Source organism: Atractosteus spatula, chromosome 8, assembly GCF_055471065.1.
Source record: "Atractosteus spatula isolate fAtrSpa1 chromosome 8, fAtrSpa1.hap1, whole genome shotgun sequence".
NCBI classification, from domain to species: domain Eukaryota; kingdom Metazoa; phylum Chordata; class Actinopteri; order Semionotiformes; family Lepisosteidae; genus Atractosteus; species Atractosteus spatula.
Window position 1 is genome coordinate 27411446 of NC_142713.1, and position 16465 is coordinate 27427910.

General features: G+C 36.2%; 2 protein-coding genes across 9 annotated transcripts in view; both read right to left on the bottom strand.

Annotated features, from left to right (window-relative positions):
• tph2 (tryptophan hydroxylase 2 (tryptophan 5-monooxygenase)) overlaps positions 1-9219 on the bottom strand; it is a 50984-nt gene extending 41765 nt beyond the window's left edge. For 2 of the 6 annotated variants that reach the window (XM_088923400.1, XM_088923401.1), the window contains exons 1-3: positions 9118-9219; positions 7678-7800; positions 2788-2971 (exon numbers count right to left, since the gene is read on the bottom strand). In XM_088923400.1, coding sequence (XP_088779526.1) covers positions 2788-2971; positions 7678-7800; positions 9118-9219 — 409 coding nt within the window. Of the gene's footprint in view, positions 1-2787; positions 2972-7677; positions 7824-8084; positions 8101-9101 lie in introns of all 6 variants that reach the window. The other 4 variants (XM_088923405.1, XM_088923402.1, XM_088923403.1 and 1 more) reach the window with 4 other exon arrangements.
• Positions 9220-11697: 2478 nt separating this feature from the next.
• tbc1d15 (TBC1 domain family, member 15) overlaps positions 11698-16465 on the bottom strand; it is a 61408-nt gene continuing 56640 nt past the window's right edge. For 2 of the 3 annotated variants that reach the window (XM_088924184.1, XM_088924183.1), the window contains one exon: positions 11698-16244. In XM_088924184.1, coding sequence (XP_088780310.1) covers positions 16038-16244 — 207 coding nt within the window. In that variant the 3' untranslated portion in view covers positions 11698-16037. The remainder of the gene's footprint in view (positions 16245-16465) is intronic. The other variant, XM_088924185.1, reaches the window with a different exon arrangement.

A 16465-nucleotide genomic window follows, 5' to 3' on the forward strand; every position in this document is an offset into this window, starting at 1 on the left:
AGGGCTTGAGATACAGGTATGACTGTTAGAGAGATGTAATAAACATTACAATCAATAGTACAGTATGTAAAAGTAGGAAGTAATAACAATATAAAATTGTGATATATAATAATAATAACAATATAAATAATGACATGTTGGCATTGCAATAATAATTAAGAGTATTAAAAACCGATACTCCTTCAGACGAAGAGTGATTTCCAAATAATTAACAATATAATGATCAAGCATGCCATCATCTATAATTACAAAGCTGTGCTTTTTAAGAGCTGGCAAATCTACCGTACTTGTACTGACTTGTTATTAAACAATACATAAATGCGAAGTAAGAGTATTCTGCCTAGCTTTTTTTTTGCTTTCTGTAATAAGCTTTCCTCCTGTGCTGCAATCAACACATGGAAAGCAGTATAGCGACACTGTTACCCCAACTGAATTTTAATCATAATAAATTGACATGCAAATTCTCATTGTATCATACTTGGCTGTTTGTACTCTGATTTTGCATCACCTCAGATGAAACACTAACTGAGCAATAACCACCAGCTGCATTTAGTGACATCTATCATAAGATCCACATCCTCTAGCATTTTCTTCTCTTATGGCATTTAATATAATTCTGCCAAATGCCAGCAGAAAGAAGGGAATATGTACTGTCAACCTTTTTAAAGGTGAGACTTTCATTTAAATATATAGCAGGGAAATTCAAGAGTTTGATGGGAATTTCAGACTGAAAAGCTGAGTTGTGTGTAGCAGATGATGGAGTTGTGTGTCTCACTGTCTTAATCGTTCTCTGTGACTGCACCTCGTTGGATTTTAAAACACATTTTATGGGCCACATAGCCTTTGACTTGGCCTCACATTATTCCAAAGGAATTTATCTCACAGTAATGCAATCTTTACACAATGCAGTATGCCAAATTAGCCAAATAACTGATCATATACTGACTTTTTTTCAAAATTAACTACTTGTGGCAATTGTGTCTTGATTTCATCCTTTTGTATGTTAACTCTAGAGGCTTTGCTATATAATAGAAGTGATAAATACAGTATTTTACAGTGCAGTTCAATATGTTATTTCACAATGATCACTACTTTAAATGAAGTTAAACATAAGTCAAAGTTGTCTTTAAGGATACTTTTTTTCTAGTCTGGCATACTGCATACATACAAAATGATTTAGCTAGATAAATGTTCTCTTTTCGATCTATTGCAAAAGTACAAGTACTAGTATAGAGATTTTATTTTTATTGATCTTTAAAGAATTTAAGCATAAATACACACTTAAGACAGAATTAGTTATGAGAAAATTTTTCCTATAAGGAATATAAGAAATAATATAGCTGTGTTTATTTGGAAACCTAGAAAAACACATCACACTTTAGATATTTTAGTAAAGGGAATTACATTTTAAACATTAACAATGAATGGATAGAAGAGATTTGATATGCACAGAAATAATAGATACAAGGTGAAATAGCTCTCACACATTTTTTGAGAAAACACATTGAAATGACCTATACACTCATTTCCTTACACTTCTAATATCACCTTATTATTTTTGTTGTTAATAGTGCAAAAGTATATTTGCTAATTTATTCTTCATTAATTGGATTAAATATATAAAAAATGAAATCATTTTAAATCATTATTTTTATCATGGTTAAATGGAACATGTAGAAAAATCAGTGTTCTTTTATTTAAACAACAAAAATCAGGTCATCTTCCATTTACTAAATTAATGATAACTATAATTTCATCAACGCTAAGTGAAATGAAGATATTTAGTGAACATCTATTTGTAAAAATAATTCCTATAATACACTGATCTTTCCTGTGTAATATTGTATTTGTTCCATAGACACTGCAATTAATTTGTTTTGCTATTTGATTTCATACTTAAAGTTTTGATATTTTGGTAATGAAACAAGTCATCTAAATCACTATGTACTAAAGCTAAAATGTTCATGTTGAAATTTTATACAGTATAAAGACTGTATTACATGGCAGAGTCTTGACTATAGAGCTTTTGTATTAGTAGAACCTTTGTACAAGTGTATATTTTCACTCAGTACTGAATTGCAGTAACTGCTATACCATATCAATTTTGATCTTTTGAGATTCTGATTCAATATGCAGGGATTATTTATTTAAACCCCGAAGTGAAAATGAAATCACGTTTTAATACTTCTTTGGCCCAAGCAGGAGATTTGCATATGCAAAGCTACCCTTGGCTTCTCTCTGCTTTCCAGCCTGGGATAACAGAGGCAAGAATCAAGGACCTGGAACTACATCCATGCTCAACCTTTCATTAAGCCAACTGGCACGGCCATTTGATGAGATTTCATACTCTAAATGAAATCAAATTGCGAAGTGAAGCTTTTTTTTAACTGCGGTGGGCATGTGTGTGAAAAGCTTGTAACTCTAGACCGTGGGCCTGCACTGATGCTTACAGCAGAAATCATAGATCAAACATACCTAACAAAAGGTTTTGAAAACACCGCTTTACACAGAAACATGCCATCTGAATCACATAGGCAGATGACACAAGCAAGAAGCAGCATATACCCTACCATCAGGGGAATTCGTAATTTACAAAGTATAATTTCAGGAATCAGGGGAACTTTGAAAGCATTTTTATGAAAAAATATAAATCCAAAAATCACAGGTAAAAAAAGAACCACAATAAATATGTTTAAACCCAGTTACTCTTTTAGGTCTGTATTCAGGCAGTTAAAAAAAAAAACCTTTGCAGTCTGATTTATGAAAAAACAACCATTAGCAGCTCACCTTCCTCTTCAGTCCAAACATTCTCAGGTGGGTTAAGAGAGATAATGTTAACGTGAAGCTTCAGAAGTTGAACCAGCTCATTAAATTCTTTTTTAGTGCAGTTACAGTCAGCATAGATCTCCACTTCCGAGTTTCTCCGCTTGGATTTGCGTGATTCAATATGAACCAGATTCACGTGTTTTTCCTGGGAATCAGAACAGAGACGTGGTGAAGTTCTGTGACTAGAAAATGTGCAAGCACAATGGACAAAATAAATCTCTCCTTGCACCCTCAACCACCACAGACATATACAGTATATAAAAAGTGTTTTAAAACACATACAGCTTTATAAGAAATGAATAAAACCTACAGTCCCTAATGTAAAAAATGCCATTAAAAAAGACATAAGCCTAACATGACTTGGTGGAGCAGTGGAGGGGCCCTGGGTTCAATTCTTGACCTGGGATGCTATCTGTGTGGAGTTTGTATGTTCTCCCGATGTTCATGCAGGTTTTCCCCGGGTGCTCCAGTTTCCTCCCTCAATCTAAAAACTTAATTGGCTTCTAGGAAAATTAGGCCTGGTGCGTGTGTGTGTTTGTGTCTGTGTGTCCTTTGCGATGGACTGGCATCCTGTCCAGGCTGTATCCTGCCTTGTGCCAGTTGCCTGCCAGGAACAGCTCTGGCTCTCCTGCGACAATGAATTGGATGAAGCGGTCAGAAAATACATACATGGATGGATAACAAACTGCAAGAAAAAATATCTCAACCAGGAAGCAAAGGCCACAGAACTGCACTCACCCTGAACACAAAGCTAGTCATGTGGGTCACGGTGAAAGAAACAATTCAGAAAAACCCTTGTGAACACAGGAAAGCATGCACAAATCCAAATAGAAGATCCTCCATCAGGGAGTAGAACCTAGGACACAGGGGGTCTGAGATACACCAGTGTGCTGCCCCCCGAAAAAAAAAATGTAAGAAAAGCTCTTCTATCGAACGAATTTGCTGGTGAACATTTTATTAAAATATCTGCATCTGCCATATCTGTATTCTGAGAATGAGAGATCTAGTTACAACTCCAGGCTCTTGGATTCCATTCTGACTGCAGTCTCCTGTCTTTGTTGAGTTCGCATGTCCTCATTCATGTTCGGCTGGGTTTATCGAAAGTGATCTGGGTTCCTCTCGCCTTCGCAACACAAGGTGGGCACGTATAAGGGACTGCTCTATGTTGGGACTGTAGTAGCAGCCACTATCTGCCACTAGAGGCTGTCAAAGGTCATCTTTTACAAGAGAAAGCTTTTGTTTTACTGGATGACAATTAGTGAATTGTATTATTGGTTAAGTGCTGGAATGCACATTTTCCCATGGGAGTAGTCAGTGGTGATTTAGTGTATACAAAGGGCTTGCACAGGTGTGGTAGTGGTTAGAGAGCAATCTTAGCAGTGAAGAAGAGGACGACTGGCTTTTTTCTGTGTAGGATAGGTTAATACTGTACAATAAACAGTAAACTTTGCTTCTCAAAGTGTTGTTTGTCGTTCATTCTCATGTTCTCAGATCCTCAGGGCCACCTTATTAAATGGGGGTGGGGGTCTGTCACCCAAGGTTAATTGGCTATGTTAAATTGTCCAGTTCATGTCGAGGGGAACTGGGTTCCCACCCTCATCTACCCTACTCTGTCAGGACTGGTTCTGATGACTTTCCTTTCAAGAATCCAAGAATGGAAATACATGATACTACAGAGAACATGTTTCTTTTTGTGGAACACCGTACAAGGATTTTCACTTTTCGGTGTCTGACATTGTATCAATACTTAATAAGCAGTATTAATACTACGTGCATTTGTTATATGTAGTATTAATACCGTTCTTCTTTTTTTCACCACAGTAATGGACCACTTCTGGTAAGTCTTTGATAAGTTTTCCTGCCCTTGACAGTAATAGATTTTCAAGTACCCCTCTTAAATGAATGTGAGGGACTATCACTGACCTATTTATTAATTTTATTTTCCCCTGAGAGTGACCTAAAAAAGACTGATCTTAATAAACAAGCAGGACAGGCAACTAATGCCAGAGCTAACTGAAAGTACATTAAAATATAAGAATTTATTTATGTAAAACAGCATTTAATGTGTATTTTAAAAGTATATTTAAGGCAAAATGTCTATAGCACAATTGCTGAAAAGAATGTGTATATAAATATTCAAATTCAAACATAGCCATCATTGTAATTATTAATTTGAATTGGGATAACTGATCCTTGAATATGTAAAACACCAAAAAGATTTGTGATATATTACACAAGTGTTCAAATCTTTTTCTATAAAATCCTATAGTCCTATATATATTATGTCAATATTAATTTATTCAATGGATAGAGTTCAGTATCATTTCCTTCTTTCTACGTCTGGAAGAAAAGTGCTAAAGGGTGATTTAATGTAAAGTATTTGTTATTCTAAAACCATATTCGTAAGGTATACTGGCTGTGCAGCAGTTGCTGTAGCATAAAGCAAAAGTAAATATTAGTAAATAGAGAAGATGTAGATACATAGCTGTTATTTTTGCTGTGGCTGTTTTTTCATATTCAGTCAGAAAATAAATTTTACTCCTCAGTCTCAGTCTTCTCATCAGAATGGAAGATGGGTCTTATAGCCTGGAAAGTGAGGACTTGAACTTTGGCTATCACACTGTGTATGGAAGCTTCTTGTTGGCTCATTATAGGCAGTGCTGCTGAGGTTGGTAGGTTGGAGCAAGTTATCATTTCCCAATCAAGACTATCACCGAGTACATATGTACTGTACATCAATGACTTGAGAATGTTTATGCCTTGAGAATTAAGTATCCTGACTCTCCAACAGTAGTAAATCAGGATTATTGGTTGCTGTTAGTGTGGCAGTTTAGGTGCCTACAGGTGTGATGAAAATGAAATGGCAGTTCTGAGTAAAAAATTCATAACTCACATTATGACTCAAATAAAACAGCAATGAAAAATGGCTACAATTTTTTCCCTGAACAAAAGTACAAAAACTGTTTTTTTTCTTTTGAAAAGCAGTTTGCACACTTAGTGCTTCGAAACTTTACAAAAACAGGAGAAAAAAATAAAATTAACATATACTGTTCATATTTATATATGCTACCTTTCTCTGCTACATTTGTCTCTAAAGAATGCTCAGCAGCTAATGCATTGTGTTTCTTCTTTCAGTGTGGAATTTACCTTTACTCGTTCCTTTGCAGTCAATGCACAAACTCCGTGCAAATTTATTATGTTGCAGTATTTCATTTTCAAGTTTAAAATATACACACTGTACTGTAGCTCTTGAAATGAAATGGCAAAACATAGCTTCAGGCTGAGCAGTTTATTGTACACTGTTAAATACACGAATAGGAACAATGCATGTCCTGTCCGTTTCGTGCTCTCCTGGTCACTACTCAGTCTTTGCTCTTAATTTGACCAAAAACTTGTACACTGTTTTGTCTCCCTTCAAACAGTCCTTGGCCTGCTTCTAAATGGATGGGTCTTCTACTGTTTAGGTTCTGAACTTATATTAAAATAATATAATCACTACATCAGGTACCACTTCAGGAAAAAGCTTACTTTTCTTTAACAGCGTTTTTAAATGCTGGTATTGTAGAGTATGTATGTAAGAAGAATTTCGCCTTTAGCCTACTAGCAGGGGAACCTGAAGTGAACCTCCCTCCACACACAAAAAGTACATAGGTATACATAGGTATATACCAAAGGTAAATGTCTGTAGCAAATAAAAAACTCATTTGTTCTAGTAATTGGTCTTTTTTGTTCTTAAGGTAGACACTGCTTATTTTATTTCTCAAAATTGAACGAATGATTAAAATATATTGAAACAAGAATTAATAACGTTTAAATGAAAGCTCACATAATACTTAGTACATTCAATAATAATAATTATCAATATTTTTAATGTTTTTAAATAAAAGAGTGTCTTACTGTATTCTGTTTTGTAATGCTGCATTTGCATTTGGTGGTCAATTTATTCTGCCCCTACAAAGATTAATTAGTCAAGCGCTCATAAAGTCATTACAAAAAAACGTCTTACGGGGCTCGCTTTACAAATAATTAGCTGCTGGACTACACATGTGCCAAATGTTAATCAAACAGCATGTCAGTAAAGTTAAATCAGTAAAGTAACTCCGTTAGGTCCATAATTTATACTATTTATGATAAGAAAGCTTGTTTTCTCTTTCAGGCTGCTGTACCTTATGTGAATAACATCATCGTGCGCGCTTTATGAAGCAACAGCAAGATGATAAATGTAGAATGCCAAAGCAGCGTACAGGGACAAAAATCTGAAAATGGATTTTGAAGAACTTTGAAAAGTAGAGGGGAGTATTGATGAGGGTTCAAACTTATAACGGGAGGATCAGGGGTTCAAATCTCACTTAAGATACTACTATAGTACCCATTTGAATCAGGGGGTGCAAATCTAAATTGCTTTGGACTAGTTTGGTTATAAGCAAAAAGACAGTAGCGGTAAGATTAAATTACAAGTTCAGCCATTTAACAAACTAGTGAATATTTAAGTGACACAATACATTGACCAATATCGAAAGAATTACAATTCTTGTATGTATGTGGAATTGATGTACATGTGGAAGGCATTTCCACTATTTAAGTTTGAATCATTATTGTGTTTCTGAGCAAAAGTACAAATTCTCTAGTCACCATGAGCATTCACCATCACATGGGTTGAAAGCAATACCTGCAATTTATCAACTCACTAGAAATAAATCAAGATTTTAGACATTTATAAAACACATAAGTGTAATGTAATACAACAATCATGTTGATTCATTAACATTAGTTGTGTTCATGAAATTACATGGCCATTGATATTCCATTAAATAAGAGAAAGGTGCATTGAACTTCACAAACAGAACATACCTGGAAGAGCCTGAGGGCTTTTACCAAGCAGCCAACTTCATTTTTTAAGGAAAACACAACAGCTGTCTTGCCTCCTTCATCGGCCTGGTTTTTCTCTTCAATTTTACTGAAAACAGTCCTGTTCTGTGTGAAAACAATAATGATTTTGTATAATATTTTCAAGACATTTTATTGTGAGTTTATGATGATAGCAGTAGAATTACTGGTAAGAATTAGTTACATTTGTTACCTTGTCTTTCACTGAAAACAAGCAAAATGTTTGCATTCTGATGACCCAGTTAACAGTCATTTCCTTATTACTGTATGGAGAAATATAAGGAGTCTTAAATTTTTAATCTCATTTTTTATCCAAAGTATGGCAAAAGTGATTCTTGGGGTCATTTCCATTAAATATTAAAACAAAATGCTCAGTATTTTTAAATGCTTGGCAACATGTGAAGCAAAAAACTTCATTACTAAACCAAGTCATGGTTTAGAATGCAAGATTTATACACTAGCAAATTCTCCAATTTATACGTATCCTAATAAGCACAAAGCAAAATAACATAAAATCATGACTCTGCATTCTGTGCATGAAGATTAATGTATAAGACGTTTTTTTTTGTGGTGACACAATGAGCCTTTATGTAAAATATACAGTACTACTATCCTCAGTGAAGCTATTAAATGAACTATTCCCTAAATCGATGACTTTTTTACAGAGTAATGCCTTCTAACCACTCAACCTAGAAAAATACATGGTCTTATCACCCCTATTCCCAAATACACATAGCCCAGAAAACGCCTCAAAATATTGACAAACCTGCCTTGAATGAATGTTCTATTATGTCTCTCTACTAATTATTACAGCATATATCATTATTGCAATGCATGGAAGAAGAAGAAGAATTTGATTGATTCATTGTGCAGTAACCTAAAAGTTCTATATTCTCGCCTTCTTTTCAATCAGTGAAGGCATTCTGGATTCATTCAATTTAGGAAAAGCCGCCTGTTGGCTCTTCAAAGCATCAAAAGTGCCTCTCACAAAAGGCTGCCACACAGCAAAATGGCATATTGTGTCTCACTTCAGCAAGTACAGAGAGGTTGCAAACTGAGCCCTAATGCCAGGAATTCATATTTTCTTTATCCGGCTTATTTGTTGCCTGAGATGTACAATAGCGGTAAAGATAAAGAAACTTTGAACAAATGTCCACTACATGATCCTAGCAGATGTGTACAAGAGCTCAGGGCAAGTACAGCCTAGTAGGCTGGAAGGAATTAATGCCTCACATATGTGATGGAAGCAAATGTCAGAATAGAACCTTCCAGCCATCCACCTGAAGTTGCCTTATGTTATAAAATCACCATACAGCATGTTACTTGTAGAAACCTTACTCAGTTATCCAAGTAGAAAAAATATTTCTAGTGCTTTGCCTCTAGAAAACAACATGAAATACTTACAGTTTGGTTTCCTAAGTGGTGGTCATCAAACATAGCAGAATCCAAAGAGAGACCTCTCCTAGCCCAGTATTTGCTAGAGAACATCATCATGGCTGGTTGCATTGCGAAGGCAAATTGGTGAAAATCTGCAATCCGAGTAGAACTGCTGGAGAAAACGTTGCTGAGGTGGGGTTTTGTTGCTTTGCCTCTTCTAAGAAATCTCCCTACTTTATATACTGTCAAACCTGATACAGATAAGAAGACTCTCCTCTCTCCTCATTCAACAGGCACGCTGACAGATCTAATCCAGACGCGTCTTTTTTGAAATATCAGTTCCTGATGTGTAAATAGGGACACCTTTAATGTTTTTTTTCCTTTGAATAGCCTCTGTGCTAATCTTTACTATCTACTGCACGGCAGTGCCAGTAAAGAAAAGCAGATAATTAGCTGTACAAAAACCACACAACAAAACAATCATGCATGGACATAAAGACATGTTTGGTAAGTGATGGAAGTATGCCCAGTTGCACTCTCACTTCTAAAATAGATTCCCCATGCTTGCAATTCTATTGCAAAATATCCATTCCTTAATTTACAGGATTGTAATATCTCAATATGGCATCTCCCCAACTTATCTATCCATTTTCTAAATGCTTTGTCTAATTCAGGATCACAGGAGAGCCTGAGCCTATTCTGGGAAGCTACAGGCACAAGGCAGGACACCCTGGACAGGACACCAGTCCACTGCAGGACACACGCAGACACAAACTCACACACCAGGGCCAATTTTCACAGAAGGCAATTAACCTACCAGTATTTCTTTGGACTGTGGGAGAAAAAGCACACAAACATAGGGGGAACATACTGTACAACATACATTCACACAGATAACACCCCAGGTCTGGAACTGAACCCAATTTTATGGGCTCCAGGAGTGGGAGGCAACAATGTCAACCGCTGCCATCCATCTCCCTAAACCCCACAAAAGAAACGTATAAAAACAGATCTTTAAAGTAGGAACACAATTTTATATAGAATGACATAAACGCCTGAGGAGTATTTTCAGTTGTCTCCTCTGACACTATTTCACTGTCTGTGCTGTAGAGAATCTAGAAACAGTAATAAACTGGGAAATATGCTTACATTCATTTGATGTCATGTGAAGAGTGTCAAAGTAGGGTAAGAAAGGTCCTTCATTTTACAAATATCACACATAAGAAAGTTTACAGTCTAAAAACCCAGGAACTCCATCAAGCTATTTCTTACAGTATGGCATTTCTCTTCAACACACAGCCGGTTCCAGACTCCTACAATCCTAAACATACAGTAAGGAAGTGTCTGCTGTTGTCTGTTCTGAATGTTTCTAATTTCCTTGTCCTCCATCCTTTGTATTGCTACAGATCTTGAAGTGGTTCCTCGAGGTGACTTGGTCAATGTCTTTCAGGGTTTCGAATAGCTGATACAACTCCTCAATAGTCTTCTGTTTTCCAGTATTTACCGTAGTTATCTGTCTGAGTTTAATTTTTCTTTCAGATGAGAAATTAGTCCGGTTGCTCCCATTTGTACTGTCACTAGAAGAGTCATACTCAAATTGAACAACATATTCCAAGTAAGGTCTAATTAATGAATCATATATATATATATATTTTTTACATTTTACAACTCTTTATTGTATAACAAAGCACTTCATTGGCATTTCTTAGTTTTTTTGCTGCTATGTAATACATTTATGTGTTATAAATGTAGTATGCTAGATCTATCCACATTGCATACAGTAAGTGAACATAAGCCTAAGAACTAAGTATGTATTGATGTAAGCATACTGTAAGTACATATCCTTCCATCTAGCTATTTATTTTCTAGCCACTTAATCAAGTATAAGGCTACGGGGGACCCAGAGCATATGCTGGTAAGCAATGGTGGCAAGGTAAGATACACCCTGGATGGGACACCAGTCCATCGCAGGGCACACACAGACACACACTCACACAGGGGCCAGTTTCCCCCGTAGCCAATTCACCTACCAGTATGTCTTTAGACAGTGGGAGGAAACCGGAGCACCTGGAGGAAACCGATGAGAACATGCAAACTCCACACACATAAAACACCCCAGGTCTGGAATTGAATCCAGGGCACTTGTGCCTTGAGGTAGCAATGCTAACAACTGTGCCACCCCAAGTACATTTAATGATTAGTATTTTTTTGGATATTATGCGGACAAATCAAAACGGTTATTATTAACAGCAAATCTGGTTTGAACATGATAAAGTCCAAAACAAAGGAACAAAAAAGTATAAAAATATACTTATTTTCTTTTTTCTTAATTTTTGCACAGGTTTAGACCACAATGGTTTAGACCGCAGTATGAAGAGTTTATTTTTGACTATAGCCGATGCAGCAATTTTTTTTTAATAAAAGTGAAGAAAGATAAAAGATAACTTTTAGCAATGTGAACAAAAAGCTATCAAACAAGTCTGAAGCAATTTCCTGTGGGACAGGAAATGAAAAAGCTTAGAGATGTACGTATGCCTCAGACACTTTGTTATGAATGTGACGGTACCTTATGAACAGATGAAAGATACTTTAGTCAACAAGCAGACCTTTTATATGATTTTTTAATACCTCAATGGTTTAACATCCTCACACAATCTGTTTCCAAGATGTAAGGAGAGTCGTGTGTGTGGTCAATAGATCTGAAAAGCTCACTTCAAGACATTTATTAGCAACTGAAATATGGAAAGAAGTAAATGTCAGGAATACTGTGAGGTATTTATCAGAAGAAATGCAAATATGTGTCGGGAAAAAAAAGAAGTACACAAAAGTGAGCACTTTGTTATATTTTAAACAGAATGCATCAAAATGGTATACAGCTTTAAAATGTCATTTGTAAAGAGGGAAATGAAACAGTTACTTGGTTTAATCTTAGACTACTGCATGACAATCACAGTAGTCAATATTTTCAATAAACACGATAGCTCTTAATTTGGTCAATACAAGCCTTTAAAAAGAGCTTAAATACTAAGAAACTTGGAAAGACCAAAATGAGCTATAATATGTAATCTGTTTTGCTGAAGAATATTTTGAAAATATTATACAAAGCATAAAATTCAGGTAAAAATCTGCAGATAATTCTGGAACACACTTGCAAACAAAAATATCAAACAGAACAATCATTAAAAATATACAAATATGTATATACACGCTATGTTTCACGCATTGTATATCTAGACTAGTTGATTATATGGCATATTTGTTAAAACAAAAGTTTGAACACTTCTCAGTAGCCCCAGTTCTAGAATCCTCATGTCTGCTTATAGATTTTAAACTGGTAACTTTTAAGTCTCAGTAACAGATGCTAATATACAGTGGAAGGGAGGACGTTTTATGCAAGTGACCACTTGAATGTATTCCCCAATTGCGAAGTCAAATATAGTATATGTTTCAGAATACCCAGACTCTATAGAATTTGGAAATTGAACAAATAACAGTCACTAGTCCAAGGGAAGTCTGGGCTTGAGGGTGGATAATGCAATTGTTCAAGCTCATACTGGTGAGTAGTGTCCTGTGCATCTGTGGCCTTATGAATTTGTACCTTTTTATACAGGTACAGGTACTTGTACACCCATTTTCTCAGATGGTTTTACACTGCCAGATCAGTAATGATAGTTTTGTTAAATATGCAAATAAGCGTCAACACCTATTTTAAATTTCAGAAGACACTTCCCAAGTCCTGAGTGCTGAGGAACATCCACAGGGCTAGAAATGGCAGGTGTTTCATTATTGGTCTCAGAGTCCCAATGATAAGCCTATGTCACCAGTAACTGATGAAACAAACTCCACAAGTTCAGTGCTAAAGAGGTAACTGACTGAACTGTCTCTGCTGACAATTTTATGAAGTGAGAATTTAGATCACCCATCTGGCCCAAACTTGACATGCTACAGTATGTGTTTCAAGGTCAATAGCTTTAGTGCTTTCAACACAAATGCAAGATTGCTGCAAGTTCAGAAACCTGCTGTCAGCAATCAGACATCTTACTTTCAACAGCAGAGATTGTTTCTAGACTGGTCCCATGAGAGAGTCATCTTCAATCCATTCTTTGCAATGTTTAAAATTCCATTACATCACTGTGGAATAATGAAAGGCTGGTTCCTGCAACAGAGCAACCATGAATTCTTGGATCTGTACATATACAGTGCCTACAGAAAGTACACCCCCCAATTTTTCACACTTTGTCGAGTTACTACCTCAGAGTGTCATGCATGTAAATAAGGGTTTCTTCCTCTTATCTACACACCATACTCCACCCTTTTAAGGTGAAATATATTCTTATTTGGAAAACAATCATGTTTAAAATACCAAACTAACATGTCGTTAATTGGATAGGTCTCCACCCCTGAGTTAATACTTGATGGAAGCACATTTGGCAGCAATTACTGCAGTAAATCTGTACCATCTTTGTACACTTAGGTTTGGCAATATTTGAAAATTCTCCCTTACAAAACTGTTCAAGCTGTCAAGTTCTTTGGGGAGCACTGATGGACAGCAGTCTTCAAGTCATGACAGAAATTTTCAATTTTTTTTAGATCAGTGCTCTGACTGGGCCGCTCAAGGGTATTTACCTTTTTGTTCTTTAGCCAATGCAGTGTAACAATGGCTGTGTACTTCAGTTCATTGTCATGCTGAAAGGTGAACTTCTGTCCCACTTTCAGCTTTCTGGCAGAAAGCAGCAGGTTTTCCTCAAGGACTTTTCTGTACTTTGCTCCAGTCATTTCCCCAAAGTGGGAATGGTGTACATTTGGTGATTTGCTGTTTTGAATTTGTGCCAAACGTAGTGTTGTGCGAATTTACTGGCACAATTTAGAAACTATAAAAGCAAATTGCATTCGATTTTTATTGGCTATTAGGAAACGACAGAATAAGCAGCCTGCACACAGATTCAAAATAGAATATGCTAGTATTTAATTGATACAAATAAGCATGTGTATTAAAGAACAAAAGTCATAATATACTTGAAACAAAAATCTGCCTATATAAAAATGTGATCATTACTGAGAGTTACCAAAATAGAAACATATCAGGATAAAGTAGAGAAACAAACAATATAAGGATTAAACATTAAACACTGGTTATAATTTCTTGTTCGCCACTCGGTCTCCTTTAACTACTCAACATTTAGATACTTAAAGAAAAATAAATACTCTAGCCTAGTCAGTCACCGGGGGTTAGAAACTTGGTGTGCTCCCAGGAGTACCTGCTACTTCTGAATATATATTCAGTTGTGTCAACCATATTAACTCCAGTCATCGGGCAAAATGGCCAACTAGTTTAGTCACAAGGTCTCGATGCACTGAGAAACGTGGGCAGAATTCTGTTTTACATAGCGCTATTAACATTGTGTCTTGGATAAAAGTTTAAGCTCTGAGTCTCAGTGGCGGCACTCACTCAGACTACCAACCGGTCTAAGCTTTTTCCTGCAGGAAACTCTGCATGGGTTGATCATGCTTTGTGTGATTGCGTCTCTGAAAATCCCTTGTAATATTTAAATCTGTACTTTATTACAAGGTGTTGCTGCTCCAATGTAATGCTTTGCATTAAGGCCAAAAATGGTCCACTGCATTTTTGGCAGACCACAAAACATTTTGAAACATGTTTGCAGTATCACTATCGTAATGCTTGGCTGTTGTATATTTGTGTAATGGTTTCTTTCTTGCCCCCCTACCATAAAGGCTAAATTTGTGGAGATCTTAGGATAGTTGTGCACACTTTGACCAGTCCTGTCCATAAATGTCTGTATTTTTCAAAGTTGCCACTAGCCTCTGGGTAGCTTCTCTTTCTTACTTGGCCATCCAGTTTAAAGGTACTGTATATATTGATCTGGGCAGGGTATTAGTGGTTGCATATGCCAGTCACTTCCTAATAACTGTCTTGACCATGCTTCCAAGGGAAATTTAAAGCCTTTGTTTTCTTTTTCTACCCATCCCCTTACCTGTGCCTTTCCACAATTTTATCCCCAAGATTTTTCCTTGATGCTCATAGTTGAGTATGCCTTGAAATGCACTACACAGCAGAGGGAACCTACAGTTATTGCTGAATTTAGCATAAAATGAGTGAATTAATTTAACAAAAGAGGAGGCCAATTGCCTTGGTGTGCGATTTTGAAGATGAATGGTTACACCTGAGCTAACGTGGGATTGCTTTTAGAAAGGGGGTGAACAGTTATCCAACAATGCATAAAGGGGGTGTAGATTTTCTATAGGCACTGTATGAGCAGGTAGTTTAAGATCCAGTCATATCCTGCTAGTTGAACTACATTTTATTATATTTAAATACCCATGATAATCATGTTTAAGGCATTTTATACTTTCATGTCATTTTGTCACAAAATTACTGCACAGGAAATATTTCCTACAACCAGAGCAAACCTTATCCTTGTAGATGTATACAATCATTCTTAAAAGCAACTACACTCCAAAATTAAACATTATACCCTATCCCAGTTTAGTACATCACTTCCGTGATCAACATGATCCAAATTTCCCAACTGTTCCATCCTATTTATTTTAAATTTACAACAGTCAAATATGTTAAATCCACCAAAATTTAGAATTGAATTCTGAAAAAAATGACTAAAAAAAAACAGTAAGCCGTAACTTCCTTGAATATAAACTCCCTGTGCTCGACGTTTAGAATTGTAATTTGTCGATGAAGAGGAATGATGATTTAGAATGAAAAGGAAAGTATGGTACAAGAAATTACAAAAATAATTAGATCTGCAATCTCTTTTGATTCTTGCTTCTCTTTTTATACTCAGTAATGCCAAAGTAGAAGAAACGCTTATTTTACCTTATCTGCCAACAAATACTGCCACCAGTCAAACCCAACATCTTTATGATAGGTGAGGAAACAATAGTCAATTGTGTAAAGACTACTTTGTTTATTACTATGCATGTGGCAAACTGAAGACAACTTGTGCAGGTTCTCTTGACTGTCCATCTCTGTTAAGGGGAACAGAGCTCTGGTTTGGTTCCACAGCATGCATTTTGGATGTCTGTTTCACAGGAAGTGTCTTTTGCTCACTGCTCTCTGCTGCAGGATTTAATGCTTCACTTTTCACGCCCAGAATCTCACACACGGCACTTGGCAAATCCTAGAAAACAAATATAAATGATTATGTAATATATGTGACGCATCCAGCTGCAATTCACATAGTTAAAGGGTCACTGACAGGCTAGGGACAATCTTAGCTACATCAAAGTGCTTAACACCAGTTCTCAAGGTTTCTACTGCATCTTCCCTCTGGCACACCTAGCCTTAGAAAAAGCTGTACAGCTTGTAAGGTCCAAGAGACACAGCATTCTAACAACAAAC